At 38.2% G+C, this 27,614-nt stretch overlaps 1 protein-coding gene across 4 annotated transcripts in view; it reads right to left on the bottom strand.

Annotated features, from left to right (window-relative positions):
• ypel1 (yippee-like 1) overlaps positions 1-20,474 on the bottom strand; it is a 1,016,165-nt gene extending 995,691 nt beyond the window's left edge. For 2 of the 4 annotated variants that reach the window (XR_007933867.1, XM_028824376.2), the window contains exons 1-2: positions 8,552-8,825; positions 3,478-3,763 (exon numbers count right to left, since the gene is read on the bottom strand). Coding sequence is in view for 3 of the 4 variants with exons in the window: in XM_028824376.2 (XP_028680209.1) it covers positions 3,478-3,594 (117 nt within the window). In the remaining variant the exon portion in view is untranslated. Of the gene's footprint in view, positions 1-3,477; positions 3,764-8,137; positions 8,488-8,551; positions 8,826-20,167 lie in introns of those variants that run through there. The other 2 variants (XM_028824377.2, XM_051921132.1) reach the window with 2 other exon arrangements.
• Between the last annotated feature and the right edge of the window lie 7,140 nt (positions 20,475-27,614).

Raw genomic sequence — 27,614 nt, forward strand, 5'->3', positions numbered from 1 at the left:
GTCTTCGTGCACACATTAAAAAAAGGTTCCAACTGGTTTTGAATGCTATTCTTTACAAGGGTTGACCAAAAATCAAATAAATTACCACTCAGGAGGCTTGCAAGCACCATCTTGCGACCAGATAAAGAAAACACCTTGAAAAACATAAAAAAAAAAAAAAAAAAAAAAATCACTGCAAATCAGATGTATATGATGCTTACACCATACAAGTCTGTGACACAGGAAAATCTAATATCGGCATAATACTGTTTTGTAATTTAGTTACTCAACTTTTGAAAAATATCCTCTTATCCTAGAGTTCCACGCTCTTGGTTTTGGGTACTCGGACAAAAAAACATCACCTGTATTTTTAATAGCTTTTTCTTTATTCAAAAATTTCAAAATATTCTAGCCATTCACAAAGTAAATAATTAGCATATGATGTGCAAAACTAACTTGAAAGGCAACCTTTAAAAGTTCAACCGTTAACTTAGCAATTTATCCTGTAATGAATCTTTGTCTTCATGTTTGTAATATAGCATTCCATGCTGCTTTATATTGTAACCAACTGATTTCTACCACATAAGAGGTTCCCAGTTTCAAAAATGAAGGCAGCAAGAAATGCCCTGCACACACCAGTGTATTCCCTTTAGGAGTGTTGCACACCCTGGAAAGAAAGTGAGTACAAAAGAGATGGCCTGGGTGGAAGCATGCAAGGCCTACCTGAGGAAAACATAGAGCAGGCAAAACAGCAACAGACAGAGATGTCTGTCTGGCCAACAAGAATGAAACCAAGGCCAGGAAAAGAATGGCAAGGCAAATGGTTCACAGAATATGGAGCAAATTACACTTTCCTTCACGGTTACCCTATAGGCCTATAGGTTAAAAGGGGTGCCAATAGGAACCCTTTCTACGAAAGGCCTCTTTTGAAAGATGGTATTAAATCCTATCATCACTGCTACACCAAGTTGTTCTCGATACACAAACAGTTATTTTTTTAATGTGTTAATTTTACAGTTTGTTGGATTTAATAATATATTCCGATTCGGTTGTTTGTGTAAAGCAACTTGCAGTTTTGAGAAATCCAAACTAAAGACTCCTTAGAAACAGCATGGACTCGCAAGACAAAGCACTCTGACAAAAATCTGTTTAACTAAAACGAACAAGAATATGGATATAACTTCATTTGTCCCTAGGAGACACCTGGTAATATATTGTGGAAGCAGTGCTATTAGTCACTAAACTGGTTAGCAGAGTTTGCTACCATAATAAACAGAGATAAAATACTGTCCTGGGTGAAGTAGGTTGCCTGTATGGGAGGTATGCATGGGCATTTGACAATATAGGATTTAATTTTCTGCTTAACAAATATCCAGCCTCATCTCTGTAACCAAAAAAGAACTTTCATAAAATTTGTATATGGAATATTGAGAGAGATTACTTATTCTTGTATACATATGTGAATGTCAGCAGAGGTATTGAGTACTCTATCTTGAAAAGTATATCCATGAAGGACTGTGCATTAATTGTGATGCAATTCCTTAAAACATGATGAAACCTTTCCCATTACTGAAATATATTCATTCCTTTCATGCCTCATAGAGGGACACTTAAGTTTCTTAGTTTTATCACTTCTTCAATATAAATACTGTATCAGTTTTCCTCATACTTAATGATAAAAAGGTAGCACATTACAAGTTGGAGAAAATTTTGAACTTTTTAAAATGAGGAATATATAATTTTTGTACACACTTTTTTAATTATGTACTATTTGACATCTATCACATTTTATGGTCACTTCAGTGTACTGATAGATCGGATCATTGAGTTTAAAGCTTAACATCAGTCATCGTTACCCTGGAAACAATAACAGTTTATATTTGCTCTGTTGCTCGCCCGACTTTGAGTTGACTTTTAGGTATATTCATAAAAATGTCCATCATTAAATGGAAGAAGTTAAGGGCTCGTTATTTAGAATTTTAATGAAATGGCCAAAAGCCCTTTACATATATCTGAAGACGTCTGAGAAAACAACACATTCTGAAATCCTATTTGGGAATAAGCTACTTTTGTCATTTACCACTATAGCCAAAAATAGAATATTCCTCTCACACTAACACAGTAAATGACTCAACAAAAAATGGCTTCCTGCAATTATCAAGAATAAAAAATACTAAATTTCAATAACAAAAGCCAAGCACCTGTACAATTATTGTTCAGTGATGATGAGTGAATCCCACTCAAACAACAAATCAAAATAATTTCCAGACTGACAAGCATGAAAGGCAGTTATTGCTGCTAACATGCACAGATTTTACATATTTGACACAATCACTTATAGGCTATTTCCACACATACATTAGTGTGAACAAGGATTACGTGATTTAAAAACAGCTAATATAGCTGAAAGCCTAAATCTTGTCCCACAGTTCTGCACTTAATTTCCCTGACATGGATAACAAGAACTGCATCATGGAATAGACAACAGATTTCAGATATAAAACACGGAAATACATGGAACTTACAAAACATATGAACTTAAATGTTTTGAGTAATCTGTCCTTACAACATTCAGATTATAGTTGTTCTTTTACAAAATGAGATTATTCACAGGAATTCTGTTGTGCTTCTAGTCCATTAGTAAAAGCATGCAAGTTAGCTAGTTAGCTGCATGGAACAAATGGGGCAAATTGTCATCAGGTATCCCAATAATGCCCAAAATCTATGAAACACTCTTAACTGCACAATTCAGGGTTCAAAAACATCCTACTAATATTTATTATTTGGCACAACAGTATTTCTATATCATATATACAATGTGCTTAAAGCATGGGTCTCTTACTGTAGACTTTCCCAAACATTGGAATGATTTATAAGATTTGCCTTACTTACACTTCCCACTCAGCTCAGTTGACTCTGCTAATCAGGTAATAAAAGGCACTTCTTACAAAGAAGAAACAGTCACTCACTGGGCTAAACACCACACATCTCAGTATCTCATAATTCAAAGGGAAATGTGTGATAGAAATACGCCAAATGTGAAAAGGTCCAAATGGAAACAAAATGCACTTATTAAAGGCATTAGAACATAAAGACTCAGTTGGGTGAATCCAGAGTCTTTAAATTGCACACTGCACTTTTAGTGTAATTTGGAAAAAAATAAAGATTTCACAGGGCCTTAAGAAAGGGAGTGCTTTTTAAAGCTAATTTCTAATCACAAATACCCCAAAAAACATATTACTGATCCTAAATGATAGAGTTCATTCCCTGTTGGAAATATTCACATTTTGCATTATATTTCTTGTTTGATAAGGAAATCGATGTCATGGTACTACTAGATTCAAATGGCACGTGTACACTGGTGGGAGAATCAAAACACAGAAAATACATGCAGAACAAACAAGGTATCTGAATGGGAATGAAAAAACTGCATGTTCAGTGCAAAGTATCTGAAAACCTCCTGAGTGAGTAGCACCTCCTAGAGTGAGGGAGCATTACCTTTGAAATGAGCTCATCATGGTTAGCCAGGTGTGCTCTACAATGTACACAGCTGTAGGTTCTGTGACAGTTGGGCAGGTATGCCTGAAAGGTCTTGGACTTGGTCATCTTTACCATTTCTGTGTCTGTCTGCTCCTCAGTGGGTTCGGGGCTTGTGCTGGAAGTGTTACAACTGTGCTGTACTTGCTGACAGAAAAAACACTGGAAAATGCAAGCAAAAGCCGTTGTTGGTCTAGAGCGGGAGTGTGGTACAGTCCACACAAACAGCACAGGAGAAATGACACACCTATAAGAAACAGAAAAAAAAAAAAAAGAAATATTAAAATACATATTTACTCTCATTATACAGCATTAATATGATTGTGTCTTTGGTGTACTGTATACAGTACAATTATTTCATGTAGTGACTTTCACATTTAAGCAACATAAAAAAACACTGAAAATCAATTATAAATATTTAAGAAAAAGACTCTCAAAGTAAATAAACATGCATGTATGAGAAATTTCTGTTAACCCATTTTGTTCTTATTTACAAGCACCAACACTACTGCATAAAATTTTAAAAAAATAAATAAAAGACAAATCTACTCTGCTAGTTAAAGTAGCTTGTATAAACTTTTATTACTTTCAGAGTTAAACAATTTTTTGTGAAGTGTTGATTTTCTCATACACTTACACACTTCAGGGTCACGGGAACCTGATGATCACTATCACTATCCTAGTGTCATCGGGTAGAAAGTAGAAAACAAACCTGATTGGGATACCACCACACCACAGTGCACACTAACAATTGTCAAATGCCTCTTACAAAAAGTTTCATACAGAATGAAAATGTCTATTTTTCAATACCTCATTCACTGCACATGGGTCCCAATCCAGGTGGTCTGTCGTGTGGTGGGTGTGGCAATGCGCTATCAGCACATGCTCTCAACCACTCTCTCTCTTACAGGATATCACTACAAATCTACAGAATCATGCAAGGTAAATGAATGCAAATATTTGCTCAGAAAACAAGGACCACACTTAAAAAATTTTACAAAAAAAAAATTAAGATGCACCAGATGGCATACCAGAAACAAGTAGAAAACGATTGTGTTAAACAATGGCAGATGATCCATTTCAGCTTGAATTACCTCTACAATCTCTCTCCATCCACAAATTATTTCAAAACACAGATATACACATCCACTTACTAATGGCAGTCAAATTCAGTTTTTGATTTCTTTCTCTGTGATAATGGTGTTAATTTTAACAGAACACTAAGCTAAACTCTGATTTTTATTAGTATACCACTACCCTCTGCTCATATTTAAAAAATGGTGCACTAAAAGGATAGAAACCTAAAAATGTCTATCAGAACAAAGCAGAGACAAAGAGCCTTGGTGGTTCAGCTTAGCAAGCTGATTTGTGCTTAAAATAAGATACACAAAGACCTTCAGTGCCCCTTGAGAAGCCAGATATTTTAATAGCACAACAAATACTGAAGAAGATCAAACTTAGCACAACCATGTTCCACTATACAACATTCATACAAGTTGTTTTACCAGTTAACATTTGCACAATTAATTGAAAACTGTTTCAGTATAAAATAAGGTCTAAAATTTTTAAGATTTGCCTCAGTATAAACTTCCTTGGCATTTACAAATATAGAAAAAAAGTCCATAAAATAGTAAGGTTGCGTCAAGTAAAGCAATGAGCTACAGCAAACATATCTGAAAAGTCATCATAAAGTGTTAACAAGACCAGTTTGCATTAATGGCTGTTTTCAGCAAACATGTAAACAAGGAACATCATCTCCCTGGACTGCACACCAGAGAAAAAAAAAAGTACTCTTCTAGCTCAAGGCCACATCTGTCCAGGTGTCGGGCAATAATTAGTCAACACTAGTGTCATGGAAGACCAAGTTATTGGGGAGTGGAGAGTTAGGGTGCTTCAGGAAGCAGGGATTGTGAATGGTCTAAAAATAACACACACATACGTGACCTGGCAACAAGCAAGAAACCTAGCGATAGGTTGCGTGAAAAAGCTATTCTTAGCACGTGACCTGGAAACTGAAGTGAGAAACTGCCTAACTGCATGCTACTCAAATACAGTATCTTAGAAGGTTTAGCAAATCCTGGTCTTGTTTAGTAGTGTCCCTGGGGCTGCTCATCTACACAGGGGACTTTTAGAAAATGCACCAGTAGTGGTGTACTGTGAGAATGCACTCAGCCAGTAAAGAAACATTTCAAAAGTCTGGCTGCCAGCCAAACAAGTGTTCCAAGTTAAACCCCCACCACCAAAGAAAAGTATTACAGACTGATTCTGGAGATATCACCCCTGCCTTTTGTATTCAGATCCCACTATCCCAGACAGGTTAAAACCACATACATCCTGTCTGATCGCTTGGTGCTCGATAAGCTAGGAAGGTGCATGTTGCAAATCACAGCTGTTATTTATAAACTGCATAGAGTGAGACCGCCAAGAGCCTGTGTGAAATACATGACCTACCCAACAGGAAATAAGAGAAAAATACTTAATACACACTCGTTGAGCTCAGACTAGGTCAGGGCACAAATTACTTTTAAAAGTGCAAAACAGGAAGTGTGTCTGCGCAGACATCAGATAGGCTTCATGGCAGGCACACAAAGGGAGAACATCCACTGCACTCAAGTTTGGCAAAGGAAAGCATGGTAAGCTAGTTTGTCACAAAGCTCAATACCACACAACCTTGAATTGCCAGCATAATCCCTTTGACAGAAAATGAATACCACCATTCCTGACATGCTCAAATTTCTTAGGCACATTACCACCAAGCCAAAGCGGACCTTTATCAGATTTCCATCCATCTAAAACACAGATAATGTAAAAAGCTAACACTTGTCACGGCAGATAAAATGCTGAAAAACTGATAAGAGAAATCTTTAAATAGTAAAAGCAGAACCATTTCCCATTAAAAAAAAAAAAAAAAAAACAACAACAAGTGTTTGGCTTACCATCCCTCTAACAAATTCATAGATCACATGCACCTGCAATGCAAACTTGCAAATGCATATTGTCATTTACAGTGCACTTTATGAATCACAATGCTTTCACTTTGATCTCGTTCCATTTCACTTTTATAATTCAAAAATGGTTAACTGCCTTCAGTAAAGCAAAAGTGTGCAATTACAAAGAATAAAACATAATAGGGATAAATATATCAAGTACACATAGACTTTGCGTTTCTTTGTTGTCTTGCAGACAAGAAGATGATAGAAGTCAAGAATTAAAAACTAAGCATTTGCACGGACACTTTCCCTACCAACAACTCTCTTAACAGTGTGGCTAAATACACGATTAAAACATCCATCCATTATCCAACCCGCTATATCCTAACTACAGGGTCACAGGGGTCTGCTGGAGCCAATCCCAGCCAACACAGGGCACAAGGCAGGAAACAAACCCCGGGCAGGGCGCAAGCCCACCGCAGGGCACACAAACCCACACACCAAGCACACACTATGGACAATTTAGGATCGCCAATGCACCTAACCTGCATGTCTTTGGACTGTGGGAGGAAACCGGAGCACCCGGAGGAAACCCACGCAGACACGGGGAGAACGTGCAAACTCCACACATGGGAGAACCCAGGAATCAAACCCAGGTCTCCTAACGGTGAGGCAGCAGCGCTACCACTGCGCCACCCATTGATTAAAGCATATAAGAGGGAGAGCAAGCCACCTTTCAACACAAGCAAATGCTGACTGCTTCATGCTGCCCTCCTCTCTCCAAAAAAAAAAAAAAAAAAAAAAAAAGAGGAAACAATAAAAGTGTAAAAAGAACAATAACGTCAAAGACTGATTTGTACAACACAAACACCTGTAAGCCTTTCTGTATTTACACATAAATATACATTTCCTGCACAATGACCCTAAACAGTTGCCATATGAACAAAGAAATACATGTACAGTGGTTTATTTCTGCCTTTAAAAGGATGAAAGCAGATAATACATGGAGGACTGTAATTATGTGATTGCCAGTGGCTCTGCAACCACACAGAAACCACAGGCAACAAAAGTCAAAATTGCCAGGGGAAATGTGGTGCTACTGGAATGTCCAGAAATTAAGTTTGTGTATTTGTTTATTTTAACAGATTTTTTCCCTCTCCTCAGCCTGACAACTCCTCCACAACCACGTAAAGGTGTTCATCCAATACACGTATAAAAAATATATAAAATTAGCACAGCACTCGTTTTAATTACAATGATGTCGCTGTTTACATAATGCAATAACTAAGATTTTAAGTGACTGAAGGCGCTACGTAATTGGCTATTATCTTTATGTTCTGGTGAGCAAAACACCACAAAAACTTCCTTTTTTTGAAAGCCAAGCGGTTGTTTCTTTTTTGCTTCCACTAAATTTATACAGTGGAATTGCAGTCTTGTTTATAGTTCACTCTCGTAAGTCACAGTATAATTATTTGCGCTGGTTAATATCACACAGGCAAATACAACGCCCAAAACTGAATTTTGTTGTAGCTATTTTTGATAAATATAACACGAATTTGGTCTTTTGTAACGGGTGTTCGATATGACCATCCATTATTAAAAAAACATGCACCATGAAAACTCCTCTACCCCTTTAATTGTTTATAAATTTCTTACTAAGTTTTGGGGTTTAACATGCCACACTGTCTTACTTTAAATCCTCGTAGTCTTTCCTCCGTTTAATGAATTGACCCCATTATTCTTAAGCAAACGGTCAATGCAGAATCCCACGGTGGGGTGGGGGGTGGCACGCTTTTTTCGTCGAAGCATACACCATTTCTGTACAATTTGAGACTTCTCCGAATTTACACTAGCCGATTCTTAATGTAGAAAATGCCCTGGTCAGACAGGCAAATGTTGGCATAAAACACTCGTTTAAATTCAGACGAACTGTTATTAAAGCCTCAGCGTGAAAGAAACCAACGCGTCCAAAAGGCAGCCAGTCCGTAACCCATCTGCATTTGGAGCGTTTTCGCTCGGCCGCGACCGGCATCCCAATCGGTATAGGAGAAGGCTGACAGTCCGCGGCTTTTCCAAACTTGACAACACGAGGCGCGGACACTCACCGCCGGCCAAGACTCTCTTCTTCTTGCTGCTTTGTGGGTTGTAAATGAAGCTTTCACGACGAAGGCCGCGGTGAGCAGGCACGTAACAAATTGCCTTTCGACTTATCCCCTTCTCCCGTTAGGGTTGCGTGCAGAGGTGCTCCCGCTCGGTCGAGCACACGCACATTTCTCGCCAGGGCTCCGTCGCTTGCTTTCTTTCTTTTGTTATTGTGTTTCCCTTTGTTTTCCGCTCGCGGTGTCTTGACGTCTACTGGTGACCAAACACCGCCTCCAAACCGTCTGCGAGGGAGTATTGTCCAATCAGAGACGAAAAGGGGTGGTGTCAATGCGCCAAGCTCACAAAACCCGGATGTGTAAACAAATACAGTGAGAAAGCATGTGGAACGCGCGCGCAGGAATCTGCAAAAATGGTTCCACGCGGCAAGAGAATGTCATATAGAGGGAAAATAGATATAGTTTTATTCAGAAGAAAGCATGTTCCTTATCTCATGCTATATTGCTTGCAGGTTTGATCCGGTCCAACGCAAGTCTTCGGGTATCTGGTCTCCAAGTGTTCTTTGAATAGAGATATTAAGGCGCACAGAGCTCAAATTTACGGTACGTTGCCCAGGAAACATGAATAAAAATAACCTACCCTCGGATCACGCGTCTCTTGGAGGGTTATCACCCGTAATAATGGGTACAGCTACAATTACGTGTTACTTAGTGGCATCTTTCAGTCGCACTGCGATAAAACACAAAGGAAACAATGTTTTTTATTGCTTTTGTCCGAGAGTTTAGGGATTCGGGGATAGGCATTGATTCGATGATGGGCGCAGTTTAACATTTGAACCAGCAGCTTATAATGCATTTACGAATTGTAAAAAAAATCATTGCATTTCTTGGAATTTGCCAAACCATCTGAAAAATGGCTTTAGAGCTGGGGTCTCCAACTCAAGTCCTGGAGAGATACTGTGACTGCAGGTTTTCATTCTAACCCTTAATTATTTCTTTTTTCCTTAATTAGCAACCAAACAATATTAAGACATAAAATGAACCAATACATAAACAACAACCTGCGTCCATCACACAATGACTGAAAATAAAGAAAGGTGAAGGCCTCAGTAATGTTGATCTGCTCAGGTCCACAAAACATTTTGACAGCGCTCTTAAAAAAGAAAACAGTTCTGGAAATGTTTGCCATAGCAGAATGAGCACCATGGAATTAAATTGCGGGTTTAATTAGCAACAAATTGTCTTCAAGTTAAGAAACTGAATGAAGGTTGGAGTTTGAGGCCCCAACTTAGTTGGTCATCTGTTGATTCACTTCACATCAAATTTGTTTAGGTGCCGTTTAAGGAAAAAAGAATCAATTCAGCGGTCAGAGTTTCAAGAAAAGTCAATTAAAATAAAGGGTAATAGTTAATTAGCAGCAAAAACTGGTCACTAATTAAGAAAAGAGAATGAAAACGTGCAGCTACAGTAGCTCTCCAAGACTGGAGTTGTAGACCCCTGCTCTATAGTGACCATTATACCAAGGAGCTTTATAAGTACTTTCAAACCAGCAACTCTCTATGGAGTTTATTCCTGCTCAGTCACAATGTGAGTCAGTGGTACTGTGACTGTGCAGTTTTAAGTGGACAAAATTCGTAGTACTGGGCTTGTAAAACTGAATATTGTTTAAATCTTAAGGTATCAATACACACAGCCAATGTGCTAAACTTGTGTGTGCTTCTGTTTAGCACAAAGGCTAGATAAGCCAAACTCCCCCAAACCACTCCTTACACTGGTGCTGATCTGATCAAAAACCAGCCCCCTTGGCCAGTTATCTACAGGAAACACTCTCTTCCAACAACAAAAAAGTCTGAAATAGCCTAAGCTGCCCAAATTTGGGCTTTTCATAAGAAATGTGATTTACCTCATGACGTAGAAGTACAAAATAAACAAGAACAGTTGCTTCAGATATATGATATATTAAAAATGTGTGCATTAATTGAAATGTTTAAAGTCTAAGTATCTCAATTGTAATACAAATTTGTCATTTTTCTTCCTCTGATTAAGGTACAGAAAGAGCTAGATCCTTAGTAAAGAATCAAAAATTTGTAATCACTGTTTTTCAATTAGTCTAAAACGACATCCAACATGCTTATGATTGAAATTTCCATTTTTAACCTTCTGAGAGTGGCTTTTGGAGGGCTAGGACAACTGCTACAGAATCAACTATAAAAAAAATATTTGTGATCAGCAATCTCAAAACGGTATTAAACAACACGCCACATGCCCATTTTACTGATCTCCATTTTTTTGAAGTTCTGTGAAAAGGCAGCTTTGACCCCTCGTGTGAAGCCCTGGGGCATGTACAACTTCACATCCTTCTGATTGTTTTTGCCGAAGACACCTACTAGTTAACTCTTTATCATCTTTATAAAAATATGGTTCCAAAATGACCTAAAATGAAAGTTTTTCAATTGTAGAGGGGCACAAATAGCGGAGAATCCTAAAAAAATGGACAATTTGAACAATTAAGACACTAAAGTGAGTTTCTTGTACTGGGGAAATCAGGAGGCACCAGACACTATTTATTTAAATAAAGCGTTAAAGCCATCATTTTTAGAATAGAACAGTAATTGTAAAATGGAGCCAAAAAAACAGCAAGATCTCAACAGTCCAATTTCCCAGACCTGTTAATAAGCAGAGTGTATTCTCTCAGGCAGGACTCACCATCTATACTTTTCAGTTTCAGTTGTTGCCGTAAGATCACAGGTTTGAGGTTCCAAGGATTAAAAAAAATTCTGAAGAAGTTAATAAACATCCCGAGGCTTAAATCAGTATTTGCATCATTCACCAGTTAGGTGCAAATGTTGGTTTAATTTTTAATTGTGATATGTTTGATCTAATGTTTCACTGTAAATGTTCACTGCTATATTATATTTATTTGTATCAAGTTTGTGTTGGACTGCTGTGTTCCTTGTAATTTGTTAAAAACATTAGTTTCATTGTAGTTTCTTAGTAAAACTTACTGACAAACCATATTTCCTTGTAGGACAATACAATTAATTGAGTTAATAAGAATTTTACATTATTCTTACCACATTTCCCAGTCTCAGGCTTTCCAACAAGAATTACAAATGCAAAAATATACATTTTCAGAAATGCCATGGCAAAAATGTACAGTAAGGTAGCTACTGTATATGTCAACTTTACTATCCCACTTTGCACCTAATAAAACTAACTACTGGATTACATGCATCAAGAAATCTCTTTTAGAAGTCGCTTTGGATAACAGCATCCTTTAAGCAAATAAGTGCAAATGTAAAGAAAGTCAGAATCTTTTTTACACGCATACTTACAAAGGCTAATGCTTAAATCACAGTGATCACAAGACGTCTGATATTTTAATGTTCTGAGGCAGTGATGAAATCTAGGTCACCATAAAACCTCAATTTCTGATTTATTTAAATACATATAAAAAGCATTTTTCTCCTTTTAAAGTTGTCACTCCCTATTCTTATTGCAGCATTTTTCTGTGTTCCTCCAGGTATCAGTCAATGCTGCATTATTTTAACCTGTGCCAGGGTAATCATTTTTTTCTACTTAAAGAGTTTCAGTTTGATGGTCTGTTCTAATCTCCTTTGCCTTGTAGAGTTTCCTTGTGACCGTGTTTGCTGATAATGGTGCTATATAAAGCAAGACTGACTTATCTGAACTAACTTCTCCAGAAACAGATACAATTTGTAGGTTTGCCTTCAACTACCCTCACAAAGTAATTATAGCAAGGATTCTTGGCACCAGTTTGGTTCTGAAGCCCTGCCACCCTATTATTAATTTACAGTATAACATTTGGATGGCTCCGAATTTTATTTTTGGGATTCTTAAACCTCCCTCTAGTACTTAAGTGTTAACAGATCTTGTGTCCTCTGTTCTGCATGCTCTCATGTGATATAGCAGCTGTTCAGCAGACAGCTACTGAGAAAAATAACCACAGTATTGGCTTCTCCATTCACACCTCCACTTGACACTGTGGACAGACCATTAAAAGTAGTGTTGGTCACATGGCACTCTACCGATACGTGACCACTTTTTAAAGGAAATATCATCACGTCAGTCTACTGAAATGTGAAGTTCTTTATTTTTAAGTCTTCATTTGAAACTCCCCATGCATTTACTTTCTAGTTTAATACTCACTGAAGCTTGTAATGCATTATCGCTTATCTTTTAAATCTAGCCTCATTTTTACTGCATCTTTCAAATTAATTTCACAGTGAAATCACAATTTTTTCATTACAGAGTCATTCTATTGCTTTTTTCTTTCATCTAAAGAACAGATGATGTTTGCCTAAGAAGAGGACACCCTTTAGTCTATTGAACTCATGTGGTGAGTGAATATCTCATCCAAATTCTTTAACCTGGGAAGGCTTCTGCTTCTACTACGGGACTTGTTCATTTGTCACAGATTCCCACAATCCATACTGTGAAGAAGTGGCTCTTGGTTTCCATTTTACATGCACTTCCTCTTATTTTCTGCCATTGTCTTGGGAGCATGCAATTCTAAGTTTAAAAAACAAATGCTGCTGGATCGATTTTATTGATGTATGTTACAATTCTGAAGACCTGGATTAGGTAGTCCCCACGCATGCCGCCACCTCTGCTCACAACGAAAGAGGCTTAGAGTAGAAGATGCTTTTGAGCCCTGGGATGTACTTAGCTGCTCTATGTGCACAATTACTAGAGACATTTCATCTTTGGGTTGTGTGGTGCCCACTGCCATTCACAGAACTCCAGAAGCAGCCTCACTAGTGTATTATGCAGCCAAGTGTAATATCCCTTGATTTATATTAATCAGTATTTACAATATAGCACTGGCATATTATTTGCTAGGCGGCACGGTGGCGCAGTGGTAGCGCTGCTGCCTCGCAGTTAGGAGACCCGGGTTCGCTTCCCGGGTCCACCCTGCGTGGAGTTTGCATGCTCTCCCCGTGTCTGCGTGGGTTTCCTCCGGGCGCTCTGGTTTCCTCCCACAGTCCAAAGACATGCAGGTTAGGTGGATTGGTGATTCTAAATTGGCCCTAGTGTGTGCTTGGTGTGTGGGTGTGTTTGTGTGTGTCCTGCGGTGGGTTGGCACCCTGCCCGGGATTGGTTCCCTGCCTTGTGCCCTGTGTTGGCTGGGATTGGCTCCAGCAGACCCCCGTGACCCTGTGTTCGGATTCAGCGGGTTGGTAAATGGATGGATGGATGGATATTATTTGCTTTTTCTACACATGGCACAGACTATTAGAATGTTGTACCAACATAACTACAAGCCATTTTTAAAACTTTCTTACTGTATGTCACCATCACCAATCCGCTATTTATAATTTTTCTTTCACTATTATTTTATAAATTAACTCTGTCAAGGCATTTGTTCTAGGAAAGAAATTAAGTGAAACATTAAATTCCAAGGGCACATGGCCAGCTAAATCAAAACAATATTTTTTAGACCTTGAGATGTTTTATTTTCCCATAGTGTCACTGCAGATAGATGCTGCCATATAAACCTCTACACACTTGACGTATTTACAATGAGCATCATATACATGAGAAGGGTGGAGAGGAAGATGCACCCTGAGACAAGCTTGTGGTAAAGTGAGATAGGTAAAATGGCAGTTTGAAATTATTTTCAGTATAGTATGGTTTCATATAAGAATTCAGTATTCGTGTTCTTAAGACAGCAGCTTTTTACTGAGACCACCAATCACTTTGTCTTTCACTTTACCTCAGCAGACAAAAGTGTTATGCTCTCACGCTAGCATCCAACTTAATAAAAGGATAAGTGTCTGTGTCATTCCAAAAGATTGCACAGCTTAAACATTTTTAACCCTTAACTACTTGCGCTGTTCAATTATTGTTGTCCAACGTCCTTTTACTTGAACCTGTCAGCAGCTTTCGCCATCTATCCTCCACTAGATTCACTAAAAGTACAGGGTCTCAATGGTTTACCTCCAGTGTGCCCCCAGCCAGTTTTATGAGATGATGCACAGTCGCAGGTTCTATATGGTTCATTTTGTACACCGCGTGGCTACTTATTTATGTATGACAACGATGAGATATTCTTCTTGCAATGACTTTGTCTGCAAAGAACATTCAACAGCTGAATTGAAATGTGATCCACATGCAAATCCTGTAGTGGATGAAAGTGTGACTGGTGATGCATGAGCACTGGAGAAGTGGTTCAGGTTTATTTTCAGATAATCCTAGACTGTGTCATACTTTTCAGTAATATGGTATTAAATTACATTAAAACATGTACAATTTAAAAATGATTGCAATATTTTATATTACAACCTCACATATAGCATATAGCCATTTTAACACTGGTGCAAGTAGGTTATAATAAAATGCACTGCATTTGTCATTCCAGCAGATGGTGCCTCACAGACATTAACATTTCACTATAAATCTCATGCCAAACGCCATATTACAGAGACATATGCATTGCATAGTGCACTGCAAAAAGTTAACGCTGAGGTCTACATTGATTACTTATATTTCAACCCAACTTAGATGGGTGGCTCAGCAAGTCTCATATAACTCACCAAGGTCTATTTTACTGTCAATAGTGTAAAACAGCACCCTTCTCTGCAGTGCAAAGTTTATGCACAAACTTATAGAGAAAAGGAGTCAGAAGGAAGACGTGGTACTAGCTCCATGTAAAATCTTGGATCACAATGTTCTCAGGTCCCTGGTTGGCAATGCACACTTCACTCTGTTTCAAATCACCAAACATTCCCTCACTTACAATAATAGTATTTGAATGCTATACAGATTTAGAATTCCAGCTCTAATCACAGGTTGACAAATAGAATTGTACAATTGGACACTGATTTTTGATTTTAATGTATACTGGAAGTGAAATCTGGCTAATGAACTAGACAGAAAACAATTTATCTTACATTTTCCCATTTATTATTCTGCTTACAGTGGAAAGAAAAAGTAAATAACCATACGGTATTTATGTATAAATTTATCATAACATAAAGTCTGATCTTCATTCAAGTTACAATAGTGAACCAACAGTTTGGTTTAACTAAGGACATATAAATTATTAATTATTGTTGTATATTGAATACACTATTCAAACATTTACAGTATAAACTATTAGAGTAATGACTTATACAAATGCTAATTGGAGTCAGAAGTCAGCAAACCTGGAGCCCAATTAATGAAATGAGATTGGAGGTGTGGCTTAGAGCTACTTTGACCAATAAAAGAAGGTTTAAACATTTTGACTTTTGCTGTTTACAAGAAGCATCTGCTGATGTGAGGCATACCTTGTTAAAAAAAAAGATCACAGAAGAATTGTGGATTTTCATAAAGCTGGAAAGGATCACAAAGTTATCTGAAAGAGTTTAGATATTCATCAGTCCACAGTTACACAAATTGCATATGAATGGAAATGATTTAGTGCAGCAACTGCTATCCCTAAAAGTGAGTGCCTAGCCAAGAGGACTTGAAAGGCACAATGCACAATTCTCAATATGGTAAAAGCTAATAAAGGCTTGAAGGAATCACTGGAGCAGTCCAACATCTCTGTTCATGAGTCTATCATACGCAAATGTTGAACATGCCACTGCTCTCTAAAAAAAACATTACACCATGTCTGAAGTTTGAAAAAACAGCACCTTGACACTCCACACTACTATTGGGAAAATGTTTTGTGGACTGATGAAATTAAAGTCCAATTGACTAGGAAGAGTATGAAGCAGTACATATGGCATAAAAAGGGCACAGCATACCCATATGAAAACACCTTCCCTATGATGAAATATGGTGAAAGAAGGATCATGATTTGGGGGCTGCTTTGTTGCCTTGGGGCTTGGACAGCCTCATTAAGGGGCAAATAAGATGTGAAGTTTGTCAAGGTATGCTACAGAATAATATTATGATGGCTGTCAACCAGATGAAGCTCCGTAAAGGGTAGAAGATGCAGCAACAAAATAACCCTAAATATCAAAGTAAGTCTAAAACATAATGGGTTAAAAAAAAAAAAAGCCTCTTGGAGTGGCCTTTTCAGAGCCCACTTAGACCATAAAACCAATGGAGATGCTGCAAAATGACCTTGAGAGCCATCCATGCCAGACATCCTAAGAATATGGCTTAGCTGAAACAGTTCTGTAAGGAAGAACGGTTCAAAATTCCTTCCGCACATTGTGTAGGTCTAATCTACAACTACCAGAAGCACTTCTTTGAGGGTACTACAACCAATGAAAGGTTCAGCCAGTTATTAAATCCAAGGGTTCACTTACTTTTTCCACAGCAAATTGTGAATGTTTGATGGGTGTTTTCAATAAAGACATGAAATATTATAATTGTTTATGTATTATTAGCTTAATTACATCGTATTTCTTCATACTGGTGACATAGATGAAGATCAGATCACATTTTTACGACCAGTTAACAAGACAACCAGGTTATTCCAAAGGGTTCACATACATTTTCTTGCCACTGTATTTTTATTTGCAAGAAGAAAAATGTAGAATAAAATGATATTTTGATAGCTTTATGCCCAATACTATACATCAGGATGGAAATTCATTTAATTAAACACATGCTCAAGAGATTAAAGAAATATTGAGAATGAGATACACTGTCAGGTCATGGTGGGTCAACTATTATTATTGACACATTCATTTTTTACTTTATTCTGTGATTTCTGCATCAACTGGATGTGGAGATACAACTAAGTGTTCAAATCAGTCCTGCAATGTGTTTTCATGTATAAAACATTTTAAATCAAATTGTAACTCTCTGTACTACTTTTTCCCCTTTCCCCATGCAGCTGAAGGCACATTTACCAAATTTATAGCGTAACTGATCAAGTTAAGTGGACCTCAATATATGGTGTGTTAAAGAAAATGGAACTTTGGAGACATTTTTTTCTACTATCAATTTTTAATTGTGTTTTTATGCTCAAACAAGTTACAGTCTCAGAATTTTAACTAATGAAGGCAATTTATGCAGATTGTCACTCAAAATAAGAAAGGACACAGAATGTGTAATTTATCAAGAAACTCTACACAAACAAAACTATCTTGTATAAAGACCAACAGTTAAGTAAAATAAAGTTGTTTATGCCATGTTCACACATTTTAAAACAAACAGTAGATTTAGCAGGAGATCCCCATGGGTGTAAAGTGAAAAACATTGGGAGAACCCCCATGGCTAACCCATCTCAAGGACAAATAAAGTACACAAGAAGTTAGGGCTGAGGGAAAACTCTCCACGATTACTTGAAAGGCACAGTTCAGCAGTCCAGAAAGCACTGCAATCCCATCATCAGATACCACATGGTATTTGTTTTAAATAACTCATCCAAAATGGCATGTGTCTTCTGTTAATTGCAGTTAACTGAAGTTTTTTTTAACCACAACTGTGAAATGTTTGTACTATAAATAGGAGCACAGACCACTACACTGTTCCAATGCTGCAAAATCCGAAACAGAGTTCTTAGAGTTCTCTTGCAAAAATATGTGCAGAAATGTGTCTGTTCTGAAGGGAAAGTATGAAATGTCCCCAGTTAATGTCAAAATGTTTAGAAAAGTATGAAATGATTTAGGCACATCTGCCAGTGTCTCTGCACACTTAATGACAACTCTTCTCTAAAAAGTTGGTCATGCAGATAGATAGCGTGTGGAAATCTGCCTCAGGTCCTCAAAGTGAACAACCTTAATGCAGAGCACTGTAAACACGCCATCATCCAATCACTGTAAAAGAAGATTCCCTCTTCTCAAGTAGCTTATCAGGCTTTGGATTGCAGGGCTGTGACATCACTGTGATTTTGTGATGGGCTCATGCTTAGCCTTATATGTTATTAGCACATTAAGAGCTGTAAATATTGCTCACTAACAGATGTAAATAGCCATAAACTGCCAAACTACTTAAACCAGTGGACTTCACTATGATAATGTTTAAATGATGGTTTGTTCATAACTACTGGTACAATGCTGATGGAGGTCAGAAACCCTGGTTACTACCCATAACAACCCGAACTACTAAAACATACTCAATGGCAGTACTTACACCAAGGTTTACTACATCCTGTTACCAGTAATTATTACTCTGTGTTAGGATATAGCAGGTTGGATGATGACTGACTGACAAATAATAATGAAATGAAAAATGTATTTTAAGAGATGCACTACTTTATTGTTAATGCATACTAGGAAATATGCAGTGTAAAATAATGACTTAGCTGGTATTATTCTTGCATCTTTCAAGCACTTTGATAGTTTTAGCAGATTTTTGTGATAACAGTCACTATGAAAAGTACTATATATAATGCTACATTTTCCATGCTTATACTTTATGAATCTTTGTGACAGTGGACATTATGAAAGGCACTACAAAAATCAAAAGAATAATTAATATTAATGCAAAGAAACATTTTGTACCTTGTTTTGGGGCCTCCAGATAGTGCATTTTTATGAAAGGCTTTATACAAAGCTTGACTGTGAGATTTTCTTAATTGACTTAATATTTTTTATAGTTAATGTCACCCCTGGCTCAGAGTAACCCTGAGCAAGTCATTTAATCGGTACGAGCTCCAATTGTAAGCAAAATATGTAAAGAAATGCTTGTAACCATGACATACTGTATTCGTTAGAAAAAGAAGTATCAGAATCAGAAAGTAGATATACTGTAAAGGTCGTTTTTTGGCACTACTCATAATTCTTTAAATATACTGAGGAATGATGCCACAGAAAAATATTACCTTCCTGTTATATTACTTACTTCCCTCTGCCATTATGTTTACCACCTTTTACTTCAAAAAATAGAAACATATGCATACATACCAAAAACTTTACCTTACCAATTTTTTTTAACATCACAAACATCAAAAATTGTCTTACAACACGGTTTACCCTCTACCAGACACACACTTAAACAGCAAAAATCCAAGAATGCTGAAGTGTGTATGTGTAAATGTGTCAAGCTTGTTTTTCTTTTTTTTGTTCTGAATGTGCAGCCTTACGGCTTAATGACCAACTCCCTAGTCAACAGACCTGCCTGCATTGCAGCCCAAATGTATGACCTAGAAAGACAGTCCTGCCCAACACTAAATCTGGAAAGCGCTGACAGATCTAATGTGCGTTATTTAGCCATCAGTGCTAGCGAGGATGCTTGACTTGTCTAATGGACAAGGGCAGATTTGGTAATGGCAGGCTAACAGTGTAACTTTTTTTAACAGCGTCGGAAACCATAGATACATTCCAATATCCGCTACATTGCGATGTCTGGATGATTTTCACTAGTCCACTCCTCACAAAGTAAGATAGCCCGGGCCTAGCTAACGCCTTAAATAAAAGAGACGAGCGCGCGGGTCTGCTCAAATGTGAAAACACTGCTTCCCAGCCTCAGTCTTGGAAAAAAACCTTGATATTTGATAGAAGTGGCAGGTCACAGTTCGATTCGAACACTGGTGACCTCCTTTTCACGAGTGTCTTTCAGTCGTAAAGCTGTAGTCGAACTGGTCACTATCAAGGTTCTATGGGTTTGAAAAAGTGAACCCGGGTGTGCTCGTCTGCATGATGACGTTAGATATAATAATTAAAAAAAACGACACGTAAGCTATTTCCATAAATCGTTCCAATGTTTACTTACGCTCCAGTCACGTCCCTTTATAAAGAATGAATCTCCAATTCCAAGGTTCCACTTTGCAGTCAGAGTTGCTGACACACCCCGATGAAAGACCCCCCTACAGTTTTTGATTTGAATTCATCGTGTCTAACATCTGGAGTTCACTCCAGCCAAGGTCAATAATCTAAGTTTTATGCTCAATATTTCACCCTTCTTTCTCAGTATGGGAAACAATTTTTTACTAAGTCAATGACCTCCGAGCCTTACAATGTTTAGCTTCCTCCTGGTAACACACCGACAGACATCCAACCTCCACGGCGGTCGAAGTCTTTTGTTTTGTTTCATATGGATTCGAACTGTAACAGCGCGTGGCGACCCGCCCATTCTCCGCCTACTGACCAATCAATATTAAATTAATCCAGAAGAAAACAACCTATTGGCGTCTTCGTTTTCACAGCTGTCAAATCTTAGCCAATAGCGTGCACCCTAGTTTCTACAGGCAAAAGAAGTTTCAGCGTTCGGCGCGCGCTTTCCTTAGAAAGAGCAAACACTTGCATTCGCGGGACTGGCGTGCGGGAGGCGCGCTTTTCACTGGGCACGTGGTAAAGGTAAACAACAGGCGCGCCACCGCAGTCCCCGGCATGACGTCATGTAGCAAGGCTGTTTGGACGGTGTGACTCAAAGGAAAATTAACGGATCTGTAAGGTAATGCCACACACGGCTCTAAAATAAGGAAATGGTTGTTGGGTATTGTGGACAACATCGACCTGCAAGATCACCAGCTTTGAGACCCATTTTCTCTCTTTCTCCTCGTCATGTCCCTCTCCTTGCACTGTTTCCTCTCTCCTCTTCACACATCTGACTTTTTGTATAGTATCAGCAATATCAGAGGAAGTGAGCACTTCCCTGGCAAAGAAGTAGAACAGAGAAGTTTGGATTTGAGACTTTGCCATGTTTTATTTAAATAGAGTTTAATCAATGTTAAGTTTGGGTGTCTTAAATATGTGCTTCTAATAGGAATAAGTGTTATAAAAAACAGTTTGTTGAATGCATCTGGTCTGAGCGGTTTACAAATAAGGTAAAAAGTGTCTGGAGTTTTAGCATTTGAATTTATTTGACTCACTAACCAGGACTTTCTTGTAATTGTATGACTACTTACGCTTCTCAGATATAATCACTTGTTATGCTTCCAAACACAGATCAGCACGAGTCCTGGCTAAACACATGGCACTTTTCTAAGAGAATAAGGTAAATAATGCATTTGGACCCCAACTTCTTCATGAACTAAAGATGATGCCTTGGCGTGTTACAATGCAAATTATTTAGAGAAAGCATGCCTAAAGTAAAATTTCAATCAGAAAGTTATTAACATACATGTACAGACAGAATTTGCTATATAAGAAAATGCTATGGTCTTTGTGTGTTTCCAGTTCCTCTGAGCAATCTGACTGGTCACTATGGCTTTTTGTGTTTATTGATACAATAAAAAGAGGAAGTGTGAGTGGGAGACACAGGAGGAGGAGGAAAGGTGTAGGAGGCATGCTAAGAGTCACCTTCAAAGACAGGAAATGTAAAAGCAGACTGGAGATGGACAGAAATGGCCGTGTCAGAGAAGCAGGCTTTACAGGAATGACCTTGATAGAGGGACCACCAAGCAAGAGAGGTTCAGACACGAAAGGACACATAGGAAAGGTAAGGTACACATAGGGAAAGAGCTATCAAATATTTAAAAATGTATTCTATTACCTTTCTTCAACAGGTAAGGTGGCTAGAAATAATAAAACTTTGAGAACCCCAAAACAAATTCAGACTCCTTCAGTACATGATTTGAAATTGTTATGCTGTGATAGTTTTTGCATTCTTTATATCCCATAACATATAATGACATTCTTGCTTAATAACATAACATTCCCCAACCAGCTTAGTTCAGTTTGTGGTCAGATGGTATTACTGGACAAACAGTAGGATTTATTTGTCAATCCCTGAATGCATAGACGAGTGGTTCTCATTCCCAGTCCTAGGGGATCCTTGTGGGTACAAGTTTCCAATCAGGTCCACTATCAGCAAATCATTATTCTTTCAATTAATCTAATTGTTTAATTAGCTAGGCTTTTTTTTTTCTTCTCTTATTTTGCACTTTATAAAGAGAAGCAGTGTGAGACTTCTGTCAGTAAGAACCTTAGAAATATTTGTACTTTTGCCAAGTTTTAAGTGTTTACCTCTGTTTTTTTGTTTTCATATTAATTCACCTTTATCCTATGGAGTTTCCTTCCTTAACTCTATCCTAATTATGACAATTAATGCAGCGTGGAGTGGACAACAGGGTGAGCATCACGACACATTGATGCATGACGTCATCTACCAATCCTTATTTAAGATGCTGACATGCTATACCTGGCTTCCAGATATTTCGATATGTGAGAAAAATTACAGTGTGTTAGCCAATGAATCAAATCATTTTGGGTAGTTAGGACTTGATGTCTGTTATTTTGACTTTGATTTTTGGTAAATATTTTAAGTTTGGTTACTTTGTTTTACTGAAGATTCTGTTGGTTCATTTCCTGGTCCTTTTACCATTCCTGCCTTTGGGCCTGCCTGATTTTCCATTTCTTGGTGATGCAAGGATATTAATATTTATGAAGATTATGTAGAGAAATTAGGAGTGCAGCAAATAAATTTAGTGAGAGTTCAAACAACTTCCTTAGGGTGCTATTGCAGGAAGCATGGGGAAAACCCCCAGGGGAAAAGGTGAGAAACTCCAAATGCCTCAGAGTAAGCTCTTCTCTTTGTACAGGGGAAGCATCCTAGGAAGTTCATGCCCAGGAAGTTGCCTCGTCCAAGATGGTCACTTCAGCAGTGTGAACTGCTACTTCTTATCAGGTCTCCAATATAAAAGCATCCCCAGTTTAACTCACACCACAGATAGAAAGAAGAAGCAGAAGATCACGCTGAGCCCTGTTTGGGTGTTGTTACGTCTCTTAATGTCTCAGAGGATCCCTATCACGGTTAACCTTGGAGAAGGAGAAAATAATGTGAAATAGATTCTTTTCTGTAAAAGATTGTGTCCAAACTGAATGAAAAGAGCTGAGGACTGTGGTTAGCACCTAAAAAAAAAAGATTTTTTATGTGTATTAGTTTGGAACAGTGGATTGATTTGACAGGAGCCACAATACAGACAATACAATATATTATTTTACTATATTATTCTACTTAGTGCCCAATTTTATGTCCCCTTTTTGTATTATTGCTACTTATAACACCCTAGCATCCCTCTTATTTCTATGATGTTAAGTTTCTTTTACCCATACTGCCCCCATGCAGATTTTTTTCCAGCAGTCTACCTGAAGTCATCCACCATGCATCACCTTAAACAATTGTGACATAGCAGTAAGTCATACACAGACTTACAGTATATACTGTACACATGTAGGGAGACAAACTGCCTCACATTTGCTCTTCACTCTCAGAGTTCAATGTGTACAGTTGCCACCTCTGCCTTTGTGGAAGGTGAATCATTTTTTTCCCTCCGTGTCACAGGACTTCTTTATGCTTCCTTCTGTGGAGATGATTCGGTCTCCACTGCTGTGAGCCGCCCAAACAAAAGTCTTCTCAGGGTATCAGATTACTTGACTGCTACATTATCGGACATCTCTCACAGGGCTCATTTTACTTCATGTAGATAGATAGCCAGGCCTTATTATTTTTTTTTTTTACTTTGTTCTGCTAATTGAAACTATTCATAAGAAAACAAATGAAGTGTTTACAAATGAAAAGAAATCACTGAGGCCAACTCCTTTTTTGGGATAGCCAAGTTATCGCTGCTTAAGCCGACGCCTGAATCTTTACTTTTACAACATGACTCTGCAGTTTGCTTCAGGTTCTTTGTACCCTTTGTATGAAAACATACCTCCTGGCTTTCATCCTACATTTTAAATATTGGGATATAACAAATCTGAAGGTAGGAGTAAGCATAGGTGGTGCACATTCTTTAGGGAGCTAGTGAGTGGTGCAGGGTCACCTTCGTTGTAGTTGACTCTGTGGAAAACTGATGGATAAAGTAGACCCCAAAAAATGGAGGAAGTGATTTGTTGTCAAACTTAATTTTTGTGCTCCTGGCACTGTACACTCTTCTGCTCACATTTTACTAGTCCTCCACTGTTTTCGTCTCTTGTACCAGGCTTTGCAGATTGTTGCATACTGTTCCTTAGCAGTCACCATTTACATGAAGTTCTTTTTTTGATTGTTTCCTCTTTAAAGAAGTGCTTAGTCTATTGGTTTCACTTAGACTTGCTGATTTCTGATTTTCTGATTTCTAGTTCTTCCTTGATCCAGTTGTGTTTAGCCCTTTGCTCTGAGTACCTGCCTAGCTTTGTGTTTGAACCTCTCCTTTTCCTGACTATGTTGTCAGTTTCCTGCTCTGAAGTCGTCTGTATGCATTTAAATCCTACCCAGCACTATAAATGGCTATTGTTTTCTAAAGGGTGCAAGTTAATTGTGGTTATAGCTTTTTTCCTATAGCTGACACAGCACACTTCACAGTTACAGTGACAGAGAAAGCATACATCTATATTTGCCATGCAATATTTCAAGCTGTCGCACTCCACCTGAACCCTGTCTCACCTATTTATATCTACTCTTGGTTCTCTACTCCAGAACATTTTCAATAAATGCTTAACAGCCAAATATAGATTTTGTGTCCAGCAGGTATCATTAGTTCTATGTATGAACCTGATCCAGTTCTGGGAAATACTGCCACAGAGCACAAAATAACTGCAACAACCACAACAGCCAGTAATGACACAAATAATAATTTTATACAAAGCCTGCATTAAGGAATCATGAATTAGTGAATAAGTGAGGATGTGTTCATCAGTGTGCCCTGTGATGGGTATTATTTGTTCCTGCCTTGTGCTTGGTGTTGCCACAAAAGGTTCCGGCCATCATAAGCCTAAAATGGTTTAAATTGGTTTGATAATGGTCTAATCGCTTTATGACAACCAAACATTATGTTCCTGTCTCACTCGTCCATCTTTGCACCTTCAGTGTATGTTGATGGCACAAATTAAAGAAGACTTCCCTTTTCTTGGTTGGAATGCCACTGATGTCTGTGTACATTCTTTATCTTGATGTACTGTCTTCAGTAATTTAGTTATCCACAACCCCAGTCAGTCTTAAACAGTGTGTATCAATTGTGTTTGAGCAACTAAAATAGGATGATGAGTAGGACACCCAAAGCAGCATTTATCAATTCCACTGTATACCACAGCGACAGCAGAACAGACAGCCTTTGGTTCATTTCCATTCTGAAGCTTTACTTTGTTTGATGATTTCCATTAGTAAAATCCTTTCAGTTATAATATTTACTTAATATAATGTGAAATCAAGTTAACTCTAAGTACAGTACACAGTTTTTCACATGCTGGTCCATTCCGTGTCTGTCAGGAGTATACACATTGACTTTGTCAGTGTGGGTTTTAATCTGCTTGCTGCGGATTACCTCCCAAACTACTTGAAAACAGTCCAGAGTGAATGAGAGTGGGTGCCTGCGTGAAGTTACTAAGTACCTGACCGCTGCTTTGTCCGTTTTTGTTTTCTGCCATCTGTCCTATATTACCGGGATACATTCTGGTTCTTTACAGGTCTAAAACAGATGTGAAACCAACGAATGGATCCCTTTAGAAAATTAATGGAGGGTATATGTGAATGTACAATAACATATTGTAACAACTCACCAGAACGATACTGCAGCCCTGAAATGAAGCTAACTAATGAAACAATTCCTGATGTATTGAAACACAGCTCATCTACCATTCTGCGTTTAGCCTCTTAAGTAGCTTTCATGGTTGCTGTGATCCAGGTCTGTAGAGGTGCTCTGTGTTCCTTTACAGACGTATTTTCCTTATCTATGTCTTTCATTAGTTAGGACACTTTTAAAACCATACACACATTGTTTTGTGAAAGGGCTGCTTTATGCCATTAAAAATCATTTGGACAGGAGTACTTTTTATGGACTCCATAGGCCTCCATTGATGGATGGCTGGTTTTATTTAGCTGTATTGCTGCCAGAGGCTAGGCAACTACTTCTTTTAACTCTCCTCCATACACACTTTAAAATTTACAGCAAAGTGAAGCAGATTTTTTTTTTTAAGGGCTAAGCACATATTTCCAGATGAAGAATAAGGTCTCTTAGCTGAGGTACATGGGCTACAATCTGTGTTGGTTTTAATCATTGTTCACATTGGAGCACTCACTGTACACAACATTCATCCTTTATGAAGCTGCTTAATCCAGGTCAGGATCCCAAGGGCCAGAACCCTCCCAGCACCATCATGTGCAAGGACATAACCAGCTGTAAGTGGAACACACCCACACAGGGCCAATTTAGAATCACCAGTAAACCTCAGAAACATTTCTACTGGAATACCTGGAGAAGAACCCACACAGACATGGGCAGAGAGTACAGACTACACAGATAGCAACTGGATGCAGGATTCAAATGCAAGGTGCTGGATGTGTGAGGTGGAAGCTCTAACCATTGTGCCACCCTTCAATGTTTTGCCATTCCCTTTATTATCCCAGAGGGAAATTTGTTTGCAGCAGGAAAGTTCAAAAACATAATGCATTTTTACACTGATCCTGAAAAATAAACAGACGCAACAACTGACAACCAGTGTCATTGTATATCCACACACTCAGTACAATGAAGAATAATTTATGTCAACAGCATTTAGCAGCATCCCTAAAAGTAACAGAATTCAAAATACATATAGCTCTAGGAATAAAAGAGTTCTTAAATATGTTGCTGTTTACCCTCGGAAATCTAAATGTGCAATTTGATGGCAACAACTGAAATTTTCTTGTCATGAGTGTGCATTATGACACTGCCAGCTTCATTGCTGTGTATGTTACTTGTGTGATGTCTTATGTCTTTTAGAAACCAAGCTGCAGGTGCAGTGTGCTTGCTGGTGCTTTTGCTTTTGTTTTCTCACTTCGAGTGCTAGTGAACACAGGGAACCAACATCTCCCTCCTGTACCTCTGGGCCCTTGTGGAAAGCTGCAGGCTAGTTTAGTTTTTTGTTTTGTGGGGACATTTAATTTCACTTTGTGAGGCATCTGTCTACCTTCTCAAGTACGAGGTGTCTCTGAACAGCGGCAGTGTAGTTCAGTGAACTGTCCTAGCAGCTTTTTGGGGGCTTCATTTTTTTTCTTTAGTTGTTGCTAACTGACTCTAACTGATAGTTCTTGAATTGTGCCTTGCTCAATTCTCCCTGTCTTTGATTTTGTTTCTTTCACACAGCAACCACAACAAATAAATAACCAGCACACCTTGCTTGACTGGGCAGCAGCTCTGTCATCATCCTTACAGTCTTTTCTGCTCAACTGGGCAAGTCCCATCTTATCTGCTGCTGCCTTGTCTATTTGACTGGCACTTCAACTTTTGCTGTTTGCTCACTTAGTCTTGTGGCACCAG

The sequence above is a fragment of the Erpetoichthys calabaricus genome, chromosome 18, assembly GCF_900747795.2.
Source record: "Erpetoichthys calabaricus chromosome 18, fErpCal1.3, whole genome shotgun sequence".
NCBI lineage: Eukaryota > Metazoa > Chordata > Cladistia > Polypteriformes > Polypteridae > Erpetoichthys > Erpetoichthys calabaricus.